The following is a 20,635-nucleotide window of genomic DNA, read 5'->3' as shown; positions in this document are numbered from 1 at the left end:
ACACCCTTCCCATGTTAAGAATGGCTTTTAAAATAATAACGTTATTATTTCAGCACAGATCGCTCTCTGCAGGAGTACTGTACTTTCACCTAACAATTTAATAAACAAAACATGGTACTTATGCAGAGAAAGTACCGTGCTAAAATAATAACGTTATTTAGAAAGATATTCTTAACATGTGGAAGGCGTTTTGTAACTATTCTATACTTTCACCTAACATTCAATAAACAAAAGATGGTACTTATGCAGATAAGGTACCGTGCTGAAATAATGCTATTAAGAAGCCATTCTTAACATGGGAAAGGGAGAATTATCTGTAACTATTTTATACTTTCACCTAACAATTTAATAAACAAAAGATAGTACTACCGTTATTTAGAAAGCTATTCTTAACATGGGGAGGGAGTTTTGCATCTATTCTATACTTTCACCTAACAGTTTAATAAACAAAAAATAGAAAATACCGTGCTGAAATAATGTTATTTAGAAAGACATTCTTAACATGGTGATGGTATTTTGTAACTATTCTGTCTTTTCACCTAACAATTTAAAAACAAAACATGGTACTTATGCAGAGAAGCTACCCTGCTGAAATAATGACGCTATTATTAAGAAAGCCATTCTTAACATGGGGATAGGGGTGTTTTGTAACTATTCTGGACTTTCACTTAACAATTTAATAAACAAAACTTAAACTTAAGCAGACAAGGAACAGTACTGAAGTATTAACATTATTTAGAAAGCCATTCTTAACATGGGGAGGTAGGATGTTTTCTAACTATTCTGTACTTTCGGTGCTAATGCAGAGAGTGATCCGCGCTATTTTTTAAATCGTATTTCAACGTTTAATTAAAGTTTTATGATATGTTTTTATTCAATTGTAAGGTTTAAGTACTGATTAGGTACAAACCCCCCTCCCCATGTTAAGAATGGCTTTTTAAATAATAACGTTATTATTTCGGCAGGGATAACTCACTGCATGAATACCGATTAATCTTTTGTTCTTTGCTTTTTTTACCGTATTTTTTTGAAGACAACCTATTTTTAACAAAAATTGAAAGTGCACGTTTTTTCTTTTTTTTACAGAAGTTGTTTTTATTTAAGAAAATATGAATGCTTTTAAAGAAATTGGGTTATCGTGCATTTATTGATCAGTGCTAAAATATTAACGTTATTATTTAAAAAGCCATTCTTAACATGGGGAGAAGAGGGTGTGTTGTACATATTCTGTACAATTGAATTAAAAGCTAGCTCTACACCGTGACTCTGAGGGTTAAATTTGGGATCCAAATTGATAAAATATGATTCCTTCGTAACAAACGTCATGATCCAAAAACTGCGTACAATGATCAACCCACGTTATTATAGTTTTGGCATAGTTGGACACGGTTGTGCTTTAAAAAGGTAATAAACTGTAACGAGAAAATAGACTAAGAAATATTCGTTATGCAAAATAAAAATATTACTACACTTCTATTTTTTTAGATGAGGATTGGTCAATCGTATTATTTGGATTAATCGAATTACTGTTCTCATCTCGAATGTCATTTCAGGACCCCTATTCAGTCATGGATGACGAAACAAGAACATGCTACCTGTGTGAAGTAAATAAATGATTGTTCAAAATTCTGTCCAAATTCGACAAAAACATTCTCAAGTTCGCCAAGATACACATGAAGAAGGTCGGAGGTTACATCGATTGCAATATTGTGAAAATCACACTCAGGATGAGAACAGTCGTCCGATGAATCCAAATAATACGAAAAATATCACAAATCCTAGAAACTATCTTAGTCGTAAACAGATCAACGAAAGCAAGAAAAACTTTTTAAAAGATTATTTTTGTCAAAATAGCAACATGAAATAAAACGCAAGAGAAAATCAAGGGACAGATATAAAGATGAACTTATAAGCTTGCACGCGACGGAAAAAAATAACCTGTTTTTTTTTTAATAGATGTTTCAAACGTTTCTTTAATTCAAATAACTGAACTATTTTTTCTTCTATTCTCTTCTAATATATGACTTACTGTTCTTTAAAAAGCTACTATTCCTAACTAGCATTTCAGCCTGGTGTTTGGAGGTGTATGTTGGACGAAAAAAAAAAAGAAAAGCGGTTATTTTTTTTTAATTTGACTCCTATTATGACTCCTTAACATTTATTGTTTTGGGCTCAAATAAAGTTATTAAGTTAGTCCAAGGAACCTATATCTAAAATGCCAATTGTTTATACCCAAAATTGGCGGAGGAGTTTGATAGAGTTCTGAAAGGTCAAATCGTTGAAATTTGAGCCTTAACAGTAAAATTTCTGGCCGAAAACCGATCAAATAGATTTTCCCAAATATCAGTACCCTGTATATCAAATTATGTAGTCTGTAGACAGAAAATTAGCTAAGTTATTGCGAAGAAAAAAGTACACAGACAGACAGACACACACACAGACACACAGACACACAGACACACAGACACGTTCACTTGTATATATATATATATATATATATATATACAATGAACGTATATATATATATATATAAAAATTGGAGTCTGTAGACAGAAAATTAGCGTAGAAAAACGTACACAGACAGACAGACAGATACACAGACACACAGACACGTTCACTTGTATATATATATATATATATATATATATATATATATATATATATATATATATATATATATATAACAGACCGACGAAATCAAGAAACATATATAATATGTCTGTTCTACCAGAATAGTAACATAAAGTCCCAGATTACAAGCGCAAAACGACGAAGTTTTATAAATTCTAACAATCGACAAGTATGCTCTGCAAATATCTTTTGACCTGTTTTCTTTCATACAAACGGTTGAAATTTTTGTTTTTGATGTCCATGATGAAAATTGTTTGATTTTTTTACAATTTCATAATATTTAACTTGCTTAGAATATGTGAGAGAATAACATGGTTTTTCAAAATGTCTTCATTCAATATATAAACATATTTTCTTTTATCAGATAAGGTTGTTCAGAATTCTGAAGGTTTTCCTCAGGCAGGCATGTCATCTTATCTAATTTCATTTTTTTTTAAATTATTTTTTCAAGTATATCAGGTTGACAGTAAAGTTCTTGCGGTTTTTAACTTTAAAATTTTGACGAGCATATCTCGGTTCAAACAAAATTTATTGATCGAAATAAACACCATCTGAACCAATACACTAATACAACGCAAAACAGGTGTATTTATGCCAGTAGCGTAAAAATCTTGCGTTGTAGGGGCGATGAAGTCGCTGAAGGCCTTTTTGATATCGCTTAGCATTTTGAAGCATTTCTCACGCAAAAAGTTGTTGGAAGACTTCAAAAAGTGGTAGATGAGAGATCTGGAGAGCATGACGGATGTGGCGGAGTATCGTAGCCCAAAGCGTTTACCTTATGCAGGAGAATTAGGCTTTTTCTGTTGACTAATGCTGAGTGCTGTTGTCGAAGTTTCTGATGCATTTCACCCATTTCTGGACAGTACTTATCCGCATTAATGGTTTCGCCCGCATTAAAAATATACCGTCATGGATGAGATGGATTGCAGACCGCTAAACAGCCAACATGAAGTTCTTTTGGTGCAACTCTGGCTTCGGGAAGTATCGTGGAGTTTTGTCGGCATCTAACCACTGAGTTGAGCGTTACCGGTTGTCGTAAAGAACCCACTTTCATCGCAAGTCACAACCCGGTCGAAAAACGAGTCGTTCTTGTTGCGTAAAAGAAGGGGAGATGACACTTCATAATTTTGTTTGGTTATCGTTCAACTCGTGAGCCACCCATTTATCAAGTTTTTGCTTTTTCAATCTCTCTCAAGTTATTGGAAATCGTTGTATACGTTACGTCTAATTCTAGAAGCAAGTTTTCGAGCAGTTATGTGTGGATTGTCTTCGACTAAGGCTCCTAATTGATCGTTATAAACATCCGATGGCCGATGCTCATCATGTTCAAGACCCATCACCGCCACACAATTTCTTAAACCACCATATGTGCGTTCAGTAGTGGTTCTTGGGCCAAACGCTTCGTTGATATCGCGAGCTTTTTCAGCAGCTTTTCTGTCTAGCTTCAATTAAAATAAGAAAATCTTGCGAATTTGCTGTTTTAGCATTTTGTATTCAATGTTTTGAAATGAGGACATACTTGTTTAAGACAATTATAATTAAAACGATTAGATGTAGCGAAAACGCTGTTTAAAATATATATAAAGTAAAGGTATTATAAGGGAAACTTATTTGAAAATACATGATTTGAAATCTAAATTAAAAATTCTGCAAGAACTTTCTTGTCAACCTAATATATACTTATGTTCCTCTGATGATAAAGATGTTCCTTTCGAAATAGCTGGATGTAACGTATAATAATCCTCTTTGCGAAACATATAAGCGAAACCAAACAAATCAGTATGTTCATGTTTGAATGATATCTTTTTCATTTATATATATATATATATAATTATATGTTTATATATATATATATATATATATATATATATATATATATATATATATATAGCAATAAGAATGGAAAATGGAATCACAAAAACTATATATTGGTAAATATAGAATGGCTTATTTATTCAATAACAGTATATAAACATTAAGTTGGGGGATAGAGGGGTTCATTTATTCAATAAGGGAATACAATCGATTAGTTGGTGGATAGAAGGGACTCTTTATGCCAAGGCATTTCGAAGCCTAATGCTTCTCATCAGAAGAGTAAGGAAGCTGCTAGGTAACATAATGCGACGTCTAACGTGGGATTCATCAGGAACGAAATAAATCAATAAAATTATAGATGATGTTGGGGAGTTATATCGAATTCTTATATAAACGAGGAATGCATTATATAGAGTGTAATGCAAAAAGGTGTATAGGGTTTCTATCATAGTCTTCAATGTAGGTAGTATATGTTTTAAGGCTCCGATGGAGGTATAGTGTTGATTGGTGGTAGTTCTATTTTATCGGTATGTAAGATGCATATTGTCTATGCAGGGGTATTTTATTGATAGATGCAACCAAGATGACAACAACACTTTGAGACGGTGCATAATTTCAGAAGAAATATTATGATGATTACTTAAGGCGAAAGGGTGTATTATAAGCTAGATTGAACAAAAGTAACGGTTATTGAAACATTTCTTATAAAAAGACTATAGTATAACGTGATGTTATGAGGATTAATGAAGGTTGTAGAATGGATTATATAGGCATCGTGCACTAGGGGTTTTATTTAGTAAGGCGAGGGAGGTCCAGGGGTTAGTTAAAGGAGTAAGTTATAAGGTAGGTATGGGTGGGTAGTTGTAAGGCTATAACAATAAATTTCAGAATACAAATATATATTAGATAATATATAGTAATAATCCTATTGAATAAATGAACCATTTTATATTTTCCATTCTTATTGTTTTCCTATATAAGCTCCAATGAAACTTGTTGAGCTTTATATCATCCCAAGAAGTCTTCTCTTATAGAATTGAACTTACTCTTTTCTTCTAACTCACTAAGCTATGTATATATATATATATATATATATATACGCACACACACACACACACACACACACACACACACACACACACACACACACACACACACACACACACATATATATATATATATACACATATCTTTATATGCGTTATTGTTTTGTTTATTTCAGTATGTCGTGAGAATCCGGCTGACATCGCTTACATAATCGATTCTTCAAGAAGTATCTCTCCACTCGATTTCACAAAAGAAATGGATTTCTTAAAGGAATTAATGGAAAGATTTAAGATTGGTTCAAATAATGTTCGCATTGCTGTTGTTGCCTTTGGTCGTGTAGTCATCAACGACACAGCTTTTGGGTTCAACGAATTCAATACCAGTAGCGATACACTTCGGGCCCTCAAAAACATCACATTTCGGCCAGACTTGGGAGACAAAACCAACACAGAAAAGGCCCTTGCATATGCACGCATAAAGTTTTTCCTTCATTCAAGGCAAAATGTTAAGAAAATCGCCATCTTACTTACGGATGGAGAATCAAATAATTTAAAAGAAACAATTGCTGAATCGGAACTTCTAAAAAAGGACGGTGTCGAGATTATTGCGATAGGCGTCGGAAAAAAGGTGAACGAGAAAAAATTAAAGGACATTGTTAGCAGCGACGAGTATCTTATAAGACTTAACAACTACAGCGCTTTGGAAAATGTTATACACAAAGTTATCCTCATCACCTGCCAAAGTAAGTTTCATCTCTTTTCGATTACAATTCGATTAGCAAATTTCACACACACACACACACACACACACGCACACACACACACACACACACATATATATATACATATAGGTAGATAGATATACCGACAGTAAATATACCAAACTGAAGATGCATTTATATCACACTCATGTTATTTTATCATTCCTATAATTAGTCTCACACATGTTTCATTGAATGATGGAACTTCACAATACAACTCACCAGAGGCAGATTTATGTTCCTTCGAAAAAAGATGGAGATGTTCTTATTTTACTTTATTAGTTATTTTTTTTTTTTTTTTAACTTTTACAGATTTTTCTTCATTTTCTTCATTTCTATATCTTGGATGTTTACGTAACTGGATATTTGCAATTATTGTGATAAAGACGTTAATTTAATTGTTAATTTCTTCTGCTTACACAAGTATTGCATCGAATGTAATCACCCTATCCCCTTATAATGCCAAACATGTAATTTCTACAGAAATCATTTTGTTATTTCAGCGATTATAAACACTACCGAAACAATAGCACCGGCTACTACTTTGACCACGCATCAGAAAATAGAACGTGAGTACATATTCATTGCAATCTATATCAGGACCTGTGGCATAACGGATAAAGTGTCTAACTCATAATCAGTTCTGGAGGTTGAAGGTTCAATCTTCACTGCAGGCGATACTAAAAATACAATTACGAATTACTTAAGACATCTATTCAGTCGTATATGTCAGAATAAGAACGTGGATTTAAATAATCAGTTCTATTCTGAATTCCACAACTTTACGGCTGGAGGTTTCTTAATACCCTTACTACACCACCTCTTGGATGTTTTTTCACCTCTCTCTACCCGGGCTGCCTACTGCGTCTATTTTATCCGTTTCCCTTCGCTTCTATTTTCTAGTTATTTTTAAGGCTTGGAGTTGCTTAATACTATTAGTACACCACCTCTCTCCACTCGTTCTTGACATTCCGATAGCCATTCTTTCCATGCCAACGCCGATTAGCGGGTATTGTTAGTTTATAATAGTATATAATGCAATGAATTCGTTTTAATTGGAAAGAAAAACGTTATGCACAACCACACAAACACACATACATAATGTCAATTAATTACAATTAAAAAGTGCTGTGAGGAGAGCGGAGACGAGTGAGTTAAGTGAAATATTAGTTAAATCAATCGTTATAAAAATAAAGATATTACTAATCAGAGAAACTCACTTACTCGTAAACAGATATGCTTGAGAAATCAAGAAAAATATATCAGATTAGTTCTTTACAGAATACAAAGACAAAAAAGGATGAACGGATGTAAATGGGAACCATCAGCATCTAAATATGTTGCTTTAATTTCAATCTTTAAAAAGCTAATATTCCAACGAAATCAAGAAACTATAATATTAGTTCTGTCTCATGAGAATGATAACATAAAGTGACAAGAGCGAAACGACGAAGATTTATAAGTTACTAGCCTATGTACCCGGCATTTCCCGGGTGTTTGGAGGTGTGCGTTGAGCAAAAGAAGAAAAACGTGATAGTAGGTAGGCAGACTCAAACCCGCACTGTGATGGAGGAAAAGAACCTGAAAAAAAAAGTGACATCTGTGCAGTTGCGTCCATCGTCAAACGAGAAGTGGCAAAGATTTAAATTAAGTCTAATTATTCGAAAAGAGGGGTAACTTCCGAAAATATCGGCGAAAAAAGCGACCCTTCCTTGTAGAAAAGGACCCAGTTAAGGGTGAAGAAATTAGTATTTTTAGCCAATTCTTCGATATTTGTGGTCCGAAGGATCGAGCTTCAAAACGATACCGAAAATCTGTCGAAAGTTTTAGGCAGACATACATACATACATACATACATTTAAACGGAAAGGTGAGACTTATATAAAAGACTAGCGGGGGTTATCCGGCGTTGCCCGGGTGTTTGGAGGTGTGTGTGTGGTCAGCCGGGTTTTTGTGTTGGAGGGGGGAAGGGGGTTTAAAATAATAAAAAATGTTTGGTAGGTAAGTATTAATCGAACCCGAACCCTTGACGCACAGTTGGAAATTAAAGTGTGAAAAGAAGTGTACGTTAACCACTGGGCCACCACGAAATACTAACGAAAACATGTAATTTATTTAAGTATTTAGAATTGGCAGGTACCCGTTATAATGACTTAATGAGGTCAACTTTGACTGCGGGGTAGTATTTTATTTACTGCGGGAACGCTTTTTTAATTCTTTTTTTTGTTTCCCCAAGATCTTGGGGGAAAACCATCTCCCCATAACAAGGGGATGTTCACATTGAATAGCAATTGTCTGATATGAGGAGAAACTCCACATTGATGAAAGCTGATTGCTTTTGGACGATTCCAGCGACCTCGTTTCGCTTTTATTATTATACGAAAAAGCTTAATGCACATGCGGCGATCAAAAATTGTTGAATATTTATCTTTTCAAAGTCGGGCAAATAAAATAGACAGGGGACCTCGGTTGTTAACATTTAGATGCGATATAAAAAGTTTTAAGACGATGTGTGTAAATATCTAACAGGTAAACTCTTAAACTACTAGTCACATAGCACTGAAATTCTTAGGAAATAATATTCATGCACCAAGGGCGGTTTATAGTGAATAATATCTTTGTTTACATGCATGTATATCGCATACAGACATCGGCAAATTTAGATGTAAAATTTTCACTAAGCATTCGCTGACATTTTGTTTGTTTGTGCGCATGCGCATACATTTTTTTTATTCGCAGGCTAGAACGCTCGGCTCTTTTTAATTTCAATATTAACTGGTAGCACCAACTTATTTTTATTTTTTTTTTGTTTTTGTATAAAAAAAATAAAAGCCCCCCAAAAAACAAAAAAACAAAAACAAAACAAAACAAAACAAAAAAAGAAATCATACGTACATTTAACTCGCGGTTTGAAATCTGTAAATATGAAAACAAACCTATATATCTTTTTTAGGATCTCATATTTACTTAATTTTATAAATTATTTGCAGACGGAGGAGGGGGTTGCACACATAATACAGACAGTGCTGAAGTAATAACGTTAACATTTAGAGAGCCATTCTTAATATTGGGAGGGGAAGGTATTATTTAAACTATTCTGTATATTCACCTAACAATTTATTAAATAAGAAACTGACATGTATTAGCTCTATGTTTGTTTAGTATTAGTCAACATTAATTATTTGTTTCTCAATCCAATTTCTTTATTAGTTTATTGGAAAGCAAGTGTTGCCTAATCACTAACTGCACTTTGAAATATTTATTTTTGGAGTAGCATGAATTTTAAATAAGGTGCTTCGACATTGTAGTACCCATATTTAAAAAAATAAACAATTTATAATGAAGTCATGTATTTCGAAAAACTGCTGAGTCATTTTCTGGAAGTGACGTCATGTGTTGATGTTGGAGGCGGGGGGAAAGCCCGATTATGTGGCTTAAAAAGTACAACTAAGCGTAATATAGTTTTCTACCAGGCATTACCTTCTTCTAAAAAATACAAAATAACCGACACAGCATATATTTTAAGAGGTGGAGAGGGGAATATGGATTAAGTCCCGGAAATAGGTGAAGCACTTTATGATCTCAAAAATACTTTATTTCATATATATTTTAAAAAGGTGTGAGGATACAGAGTCAGGCCCGGAAACGGCTGAAGCAGTTTACGATCTCAAAATTACTTTATCTAATATATAAAAGCTGATACAGTCGATTTAGACATTACATTATTTCATATATGTTTTTAAAACAGTGGGGTGGGGGATATGAAATCAGTCCAGGAAATGGCCGAAACCGTTTATGAGTTAAACATTACTATATTACATTCATATTTTTAACAGTGGGTTGGGAATTATAGAGTCAGTCCTTGAAATGACTGAAACAGTTTATGATTAAAAAATGTATACTTTATTTCTTGTATATTTATAACAGACATTATTACATAGTTATTATTTTCGTAAGGGGGGTAGGGTGGGTTTAAATTATGAAAAATGATTGTCTAAATTAGTAATATATCCAATAATTATGAAAAATGATGACATATGAGTTAATTGATTGGTGTTTTTTAAAGGAAATAATCAACACAGAAAGTATATCAAAGTCATTATTTTCGTAAGGGGGGGCTATAATGTGGGTTAAAATTATGAAAAATGCTTGTGGAAAAATTAACATATACAAGAATTATGAAAAATGATGAAATGTGAGTTAATTGATTGTTGTGTTTGTAACAGAAAAATTCGACCTCGACAATATATCAGTTATTATTTCAGGGGTGGCCATAATGTGGGTTAAAACTATGAAAAATAATTGCCGAAATTAGTAACATATGCAAGAATTATGAAATATTATGAAATATGAGTAATTGATTAATGGGTTTGTAATAATATAATCAACGCACACAGTATATCAAGGTTATTATTTTCGTAATGTGGGAGTGGCGATACTCTGGGTTAAAATTATTAAAAGTGATTGTCAAAATTAGTAGCATATTAAAAAATTATGAAAAATGATGGAATGTGAGTTAACTTATTAGTGGGTTGTAATGAAATAATAAGGCCAGACAATATATCAAAGTTATTATTTTCGTACGAGTGGGGCGATAATGTGGGTTAGACTTTTGGAATATGATTGTCGAAATTAGTAAACTTATACAGGAATTATGAAAATAATAATATGTTAATGCATTGATTGCTGCGTTTGTAATGAAATAATAAGGCCAGACAATATATCAAAGTCATTATTTTCGTGGGGGGGGAGATAATGTGGAATACAATTATAAAAAATGATAGCGAAATTAATAACATATCCAGAAATTATGAAAAATGATGAAATGTTAGTTGATTGATTGATGCGTTTGTAATGAATTAATCGGCCCAGACAATTAATTATTATTAAGTTATTATTTTCCTAAGGTGTGGGGGAACGATAATGTGGATTACAGTTATGAAAAATGGTTGTCGAAATTAGTAACATATCCAAGAATCATGAAAATTGATGAAATGTGAATAAATCGATTGATGTTTTTGTAATGAAATAAACAACCCAGAAATGTATCAATGTTATTTTTTGTATAATCTAGGTTAAAATTATGGAAAATGATTTTCAAGATTAGGAACATATCCAGGAATTATGAAAAATGATAAAATCTTAATTACTTGATTGATGCATTTGTAATTAAATAATCGGCACAGACACTATATCAGGAGGAAGTTAACGGTAACGTAAGTAAAAATTTTGAAAAATGGTTGTCGAACTTGGTAACATACCTAAGAATCATGAAAAATAATGAAATGTGAATTGATTGATTGGTGTGTTTGTAATGAAATAATCAACTCAGACAATATATCAAAGTTAATATTTTTGAAAGGGGGTGGTTATGTGGGTTAAAGTTATGAAAAATGATTGGTGAAATAAGTAACATATCCAAGAATTATGAAACATGATGAAATGTGAGTTAATTGATTGGTTTATTTATAATTAAATAATTAGCCAGGACAATATATCAAAGTTATTACTTAAGTAAGGAGGTAGGTTGGTTACAAATATAAAAAATGATTGTCAAATTAGTAACATATCCAAGAATTAAGAATAATTATGAAATGTGAATAAATCGATAGGCGTGTTTGTGATTAAATAAACAACCCATATAATATACCAAAGTTATTATTTTCGTAAGGGGGGATATAATGTGGGTAAGAATTATGAAAATTGATTGTCAAAATTAGTAACATATCTATGAATTATGAAAAGTGATAAAATGTTAATTAATTGATTGGTGCGTTTGTAATTAAATAATCGGCCCAGACAATATACCAGAGTTATTATTTTTGTAAGGTGGGGGGGGGCGATTATATGAGTTAAAATTATAGAAAATAATTGTTGAAATTAGTATATATATATATATATATATATATATATATATAAATATATATATATTTGTATACATATTTTTTTGTTTATTTCAGCATGTAATGAGAACCCGGCTGACATTGTATACATAATCGACTCTTCAAGAAATATATCCTCACTAAATTTCACAAAAGAAATCGATTTTTTAAAACAATTAATGATAGGATTTACAATGGGTCCAAACGATGTCCGCATCGCTGTCGTTGCCTTTGATGGTGCAGTAATTAACGTGACAGATTTTGGGTTCAACGATTTCAATACAAGTAGCGATGTTCTTCAGGCCCTGAAAAATATCACATTTCGCCCAGACTTCAGATATAAAATCAACACAGAGAATACCCTTGCTTATGCTCGCATTAAGTTTTTTCTTCATGCAAGGCAAAATGTTCAGAAAATCGCCATCTTACTTACCGATGGAGAATCCAATAATATAACAAAAACAATTACTGAAGCTGAACTGATGAAAACAGAAGGAGTTGATATTATTGCGATAGGCGTCGGAAAAAAGATCAACGAGAAAGAGTTAAAGGACATTGCCAGCAACGAAGAGTATGTTATAAAACTTAACAATTACAGCGATTTGGAAGATGTCATACACAAAGTTATCCTCATCACCTGCCAAAGTAAGTTTCAACTTTTTTTATCTGGTGAGAAAACTTTCATATATATATATATATATATATATATATATATATATATATATATATATATATATATATATATATATATATATATATATATATATATATATATATATATATATATATATATGACACTATGTCTGTGTGTGTGTAAATTCTTTTACGGTGGACACCGAAACGGATGTACTGATTTACGCAAATTATTTATGTCTCTAAGAGGGTTCTAAGATAGGTTTTTATCGGAATATCTCCGATAAGTATTGAAAATCAATAATCGAAAAATACGATTAATGGAGAACTAGTCCGACTTTGGCCAAAGTACTAGAAGCGCATTTGAGAAGATTTATCACTGCATACGCAGAACGGGTTAACCAATCAAATCAACAGCATGTTTTATTTTATAAGACAGTGACGCATTCGAAATGAATGTTTACGTTTAGAGAACAATGGCAGAATGATATAAACTTTGACATTTTAAACTTTAATTGAAGCCATTATACAAAAACTAATTTTATTAAGTGAACAGTATGTTATCAACAGCGCAATGTAAACTACAATGTACTGTGTATTAAGCCACTGCGAGGGGGCTGGCTGTCAATCGATTGCACTACGGTTGATTCGTGACTAGAGCAGGCAATAATTCGATTGGATCAAAAAATGGCTGGTTTAATTTATTTCTATTACAATTAAATTATTGGACGTGTGGGACACTCATTTATATATATATATATATATATATATATATATATATATATATATATATATATATAACTACTTCATTTATTCATATAAATTTAATATACGAAAGTATAGATTTATGCGTAAACTTTAAGTATTTACTTCAAAAGTACTCAATACGTAGGTAGAGCTAGTTAGTTAATAATTTGATTGGATCAAAAAATGGCTGGTTTCATTTATTTCTATTACAATTAAATTATTGGAAGTGTGGGTCACTCATTTATATATATATATATATATATATATATATATATATATATATATATATATATATAACTACTTCATTTATTCACATAAATTTAATATACGAAAGTATAGATTTATGCGTAAACTTTAAGTATTTACTTCAAAAGTGCTCAATACGTAGGTAGAGCTAGTTAGTAATTTATAAAATATATATGGCGATTAAGCTACACTGAATATTCTGCGTTTCATCCAACTATAGGATTCGTCAGGCTTATGCGCGAATTCTGTCGTTGCTTCTTGTTTTTATATATGTTGAGGATTTCTAGTTGGCCAATCAGCTTTCTAGTATCCACCGCGCCCCTTCTTATTATTATAATCAGTATTATTATCATTATCATTATTATTTTCATTACTATTATTATAATTATTTTTACTATTATTATCATTGTTATTATCATTATTATTATCATTAATATTATCATTATTATTATCATTATTATGCTCATAGTTATTATTATCATTAATATTATCTTTATCATTATTATTATCATTAATGTTATTATCATTATCATTATTATTATAATGACTATTATTATAATTATTATCATTATTATTATAATAATTTTAATTATTATTTTAATTATTATTATCATTAGTATTATGATTATTATTATTTTTATCATTATTATTATCATTATTATTATCATCATTATTATTATTATCATTATGATTATTATTATTTTCATTATTTTTACTATGATTATCATTATTATTATCATTATTATTATCATTAATATTATCATTATTATTATCATTATAATTGTCATTATAATTATCATTATTTTTATTATTATCACTATTATTATCATTATTTTTATTAATAACATTATTATTATCATTATAATTATCATTATTATTATCATTATTACTATTATCATCATTATTAATATTACTATTATTATCATTATTATTGTCATTATTATTATCATAATTATTATTATCATTATTATCATTATTATTTTCATTATTATTATCATTATTATCATTATCATTATTATTATTATTATCATTATTATTATTATTACTATCATTATTATCATTATTATTATCCGTATTATTATTAGCATTATTATTATTATTATTTTCATTATTATTATCAGTAATATTATAATTATTATCATTATCATTAGTATTATCATTATTATGATTATTACTATCATTATTATTATTATTATCCGTATTATTATTAGCATTATTATTATTATTATTTTCATTATTATTATCATTATTATTATAATTATTATTGTTATCATTATTATTATCATTATTATTATCATCATTATTATTATCATTATGATTATTATTATCATAATTATTATCATTATTATTATCATCAATATTATCATTATTAATATCATGATTATTGTCATTATTGTTATCATCATTATTATTACTATCAGTATTATTATCATTATTATTATGATCATTATTATCATGAATAATATTATCATAATATTTTAATTATCATTATTTTTATTATTATTACTATTATTATTATCAATGTTTTTAGTAGTATCATTATTATTATAATTATTATTTTTATAATCATTTTTATTATAATAATCATTGTTATTATCATCATTATTATTATCCTTATTATTATTATTATCATTTTTTGTATTATTATTATAATTATTACTATCATTATTATGATCATTATTATTATTATCATTAATATTATCATTATTATTATAATTATCATTATTATTATCATGAATTTTATTATCATTATCATTATTATCATTATGACTATTATTATAATTATTTTCATTATGATAATTATCATTATTATTATTATAATTTTCATCCTTATTATCATTGATATTATAATTATTATTATTTTTATCATTATTTTTATTAATTTCGTTATTATTATTATAGTCATTATTATTATCATTATAATTATTATTATTATCATTATTTTATTATTATTATTATCATTATTATTATCATTAATATTATCATTATTATTATCATTATTATTATTATTACTATCATTATTATCATCATTATTATCATTAACATTATCATATTTTCATATTATTATCATTATTTTTATCATTATCACTATTATTATAATTATTTTTATTAGTACCATTATTATTGTAATTATTTTTATAATCATTATTATTATAATTGTCATTATTATCATTATTATTATTATCAATCTTATTATCATTATTATTATTATTATTATTGTTTGTATTATTATGATCATTATTATTATTATCATCATTAATATTCTCATTATTATTATTTTTTCATTATTATCATTAATTTTATTATCATTATCATTATTATTATTATCATTATTATTATAATTATTATCATTATTATTATAATTATTATCATTATTATTATTACATTATTCTTATTATTTTCATTATTATTATCATTCGTATTATAAGTATTTTTATTGTTAGCATTACTCTTATCATTATTATTATCATCATTATTATTATCATTATTTGTATTATTATTATCATTATTATTATCATTATTATTATCATTTATATTATCATTATTATTTTCATTATTATTGTCATTATTATTATCATCATTATTATCATTATTATTATCATCAATATTTTCATTATTATTATCATTATTTTATTATTATCACTATTATTATCATTATTTTTATTAGTATCATTATTATTATCATTATATTTATCATTATTATTATCATTATTATTATTACTCTTATTATAATTATTATTGTTATAATTATTATCGTAATTATTATTATCATTATTATCATTATTATTATGATTATTATTATTATCATTATTATAATTATTATCATTATTATTATCATTATTATTATTATAATTATTATTATAATTATTATTAGTAGTATCATTTTATTATCATCATTATTGTTATCATTATCATTATTATTATCATTATTATTAATATTTTTATCAACATTATTATTATCATTGTTATTATCATGGTTATTATTATCATTGTTATTATCATTATTATTATCATTATTACTATCATGATTATCATTATTATCATTATTATTATCGTGATTATTATCATTATTATTATCGTTATTATTATCATCATTATTATCATCATTATTATCATTATGGTTATTATCATTATTATCATTATCATCATTATTTTTATCATTATTATCATTATTATCATCATTATTATTATCATTATTATTACTATTATTATCATTATGATTATTATTATCATTATTATCATTATTATTATCATTCTTCTTAACATTATTATTATTAGTATCATTATTGTTTTTTATTATTATTATTATCATTATTATCATCATTATTATTATCATTATTATCATTATTATTATTATCATTCTTATTATCATTATTATTATGTCATTATTATTATTATCGTTATTATTATGTTTTTAATCACATAAATTTATTTAAGAAGATAGGAGTTTAGTAAATTTGCAGTATTTACTTTAATAGTGCTCAATATATAGGAAGTAAGTTATGAAAAAGTCATATATAGTTTCATAACTTACTATATATATATATATATATATAAGCAGAGAGAGATAGTGAGATGGAGAGAGAGAGAGAGAGGGAAGAGAGGGAGAGAGAAAAAAGGGAGAGCACTAAGGCAAAGGAGAAAAGATATATATATATATATATATATATATATATATATTAGCGTGTGCATTTGCAATATACACTTGTCTCTTCCGACTCATTATGATTACGCTGTCAATTGTCATTATCACAATGACAAAATGGAAAACTGTTTGTGTTGAGAAAGAGGGCTAAAAATCGAAGTGTTATTTTATTAAAAAATTTTAATTAAACATTTGGTTATAATGACTTATGTAGTTTTGATTTTCGTGTTTTACAACAAATGTGTTCGTTGCAATAACATCTCGTTCAGTATATATCTGTGTACGAGGTACGTTCATTAAAGTTTGCAGATTTATTTGAATGGGTAATTTTCTCGATAATGTACAAATGAAACTCTTGTCCCCTTCGAAGTAATCTCCCCCGGCTGCAATGCACTTGTTGTACTGATCCAACAACTTCTGGAAGGTCTCATGGAAGTTCTCATGTGTGAATGTGCCGATGATCCTCGTCATAGCCTCAATTGTTCATCTGCTCAATTGTCTCATAACAACAGCCCCTAAAATTTTTCTTTGAGTTTAGGAAATAACCAAAAGTCACAGGAAGGAAGGTCCGGATTATAGAGAAGGTAAGGACCTGAAGGACATCGCTACTTGTATTGAAATCATTGAACCCAAAGTCTATCACGTTAATGATTGCACCGCCGACTATAAAATCACATATTAAACCTTATCCTTGAGATCCCAATGTAATAGAAGAAGCTTAAGTTTAAATCATTTATTATAATTGTGATCTAAATCCATTATTTTGATTTCTAGCAAATACATGATTTCCACTAAAATCCTTTTTTTTCTTCCAGCGATGATTACGACCTCCAAAACAAAAACTCCAACTACTACTTCGCCCACACAGAAAATAGAACGTGAGTACATATTTATTCCAATCTATGTCGGGGTCCGTGGTGTAACGGAGAAATTGCTAAATGTTCCATTCTAAATTCGAACAGGTTCCCGAGTTCGACAGAAAGATCTCTGAGTTTGTCAAGATAGAGTTAAAGAAGGTCGATGGTTACATCGATAGAGAGAGTGATAGTAGGTTAGCACAACGATACCACAGAGAATTTTTAACTTCTATTTTGTTCTTATGGTCCCGGGCAACGCCGGGTAAACTTGCTAATCATATATAAAATGAAAATTACTCTGATCGATAATTGTAGCAATGCCTGATAAAAGAAGCTAGTTTATTGTAATGCGAATATATTACAAAAATATATCGTTATCGAAAATAAGAATATTACTAACGAATCAATCGGAGGAAAAACGTTACGCGCAACTACACATATACATATACATGATGACAAGTGCTTTCATATTAAAAAAAGACAAATGCTCAAAGGTGTGCATACAAGTTAGTTAAGAGGACGAACTTAAGTGTTCGTCCTATTTAATCCTCGGATATGGGAAAGATCTGACGTCACAACCTACGTCATTCTAGGTGTGATTTGTAACCTACTTGAGCAAGCTAATAAACTGTAATGCGAAAATAAAACATTCGTTATGAAAAAAACAAAACAAAAACATATCAGTAATCATAGAAACAAAAATAATGAATAAATAAAAATATGAACTTATAACACTCGGCACAATTGCGACAGAAAATCTTTAATTTTTTTATGAAAAAAAGCATATTACTAATCATAAAATGGTAACCTGAATTCCGATGTACAAGAGCAATATAACAAACAAGTATATGAAACTATAACATAAATACGAGCAATATAACAAACAAGTATATGAAGCTATAACATAAATACGAGCAATATAACAAACAAGTATATGAAACTATAACATAAATACGAGCAATATAACAAACAAGTATATTAAACTATAACATAAATACGAGCAATATAACAAACAAGTATATGGAACTATAACATAAATACGAGCAAATTAACAAACAAGTATATGAAACTATAACATAAATACGAGCAATATAACAAACAAGTATATGAAACTATAACATAAATACGAGCAAATTAACAAACAAGTATATGGAACTATAACATAAATACGAGCAAATTAACAAACAAGTATATGAAACTATAACATAAATACGAGCAATATAACAAACAAGTATATGAAACTATAACATAAATACGAGCAATATAACAAACAAGTATATGAAACTATAACATAAATACGAGCAATATAACAAACAAGTATATGAAACTATAACATAAATACGAGCAAATTAACAAACAAGTATATGAAACTATAACATAAATACGAGCAAATTAACAAACAAGTATATTAAACTATAACATAAATACGAGCAAATTAACAAACAAGTATATGAAACTATAACATAAATACGAGCAAATTAACAAACAAGTATATTAAACTATAACATAAATACGAGCAATATAACAAACAAGTATATGAAGCTATAACATAAATACGAGCAATATAACAAACAAGTATATGAAACTATAACATAAATACGAGCAATATAACAAACAAGTATATGAAACTATAACATAAATACGAGCAATATAACAAACAAGTATATGAAACTATAACATAAATACGAGCAATATAACAAACAAGTATATTAAACTATAACATAAATACGAGCAATATAACAAACAAGTATATGAAACTATAACATAAATACGAGCAATATAACAAACAAGTATATGAAACTATAACATAAATACGAGCAATATAACAAACAAGTATATGAAACTATAACATAAATACGAGCAATATAACAAACAAGTATATGAAACTATAACATAAATACGAGCAATATAACAAACAAGTATATGAAACTATAACATAAATACGAGCAATATAACAAACAAGTATATTAAACTATAACATAAATACGAGCAATATAACAAACAAGTATATGAAACTATAACATAAATACGAGCAATATAACAAACAAGTATATGAAACTATAACATAAATACGAGCAATATAACAAACAAGTATATGAAACTATAACATAAATACGAGCAATATAACAAACAAGTATATGAAACTATAACATAAATACGAGCAATATAACAAACAAGTATATGAAACTATAACATAAATACGAGCAATATAACAAACAAGTATATGAAACTATAACATAAATACGAGCAATATAACAAACAAGTATATGAAACTATAACATAAATACGAGCAATATAACAAACAAGTATATGAAACTATAACATAAATACGAGCAATATAACAAACAAGTATATGAAACTATAACATAAA

At 28.3% G+C, this 20,635-nt stretch overlaps 1 protein-coding gene across 1 annotated transcript in view; it reads left to right on the top strand.

Annotated features, from left to right (window-relative positions):
- Positions 1-20,635, top strand: part of LOC145268380 (collagen alpha-3(VI) chain-like) — a 155,605-nt gene that overhangs the window by 84,662 nt on the left and 50,308 nt on the right. The window contains exons 10-12 of the mRNA XM_080123937.1: positions 5,669-6,235; positions 12,214-12,780; positions 18,223-18,285. Coding sequence (XP_079980063.1) covers positions 5,669-6,235; positions 12,214-12,780; positions 18,223-18,285 — 1,197 coding nt within the window. The remainder of the gene's footprint in view (positions 1-5,668; positions 6,236-12,213; positions 12,781-18,222; positions 18,286-20,635) is intronic.

The sequence above is a fragment of the Euprymna scolopes genome, chromosome 43 (genome assembly GCF_053919585.1).
Source record: "Euprymna scolopes isolate OS-2025 chromosome 43, ASM5391958v1, whole genome shotgun sequence".
NCBI lineage: Eukaryota > Metazoa > Mollusca > Cephalopoda > Sepiida > Sepiolidae > Euprymna > Euprymna scolopes.
The sequence above is the reverse complement of the archived record's forward strand: the minus strand, read 5'-3'. Positions and strand labels throughout refer to the sequence as shown.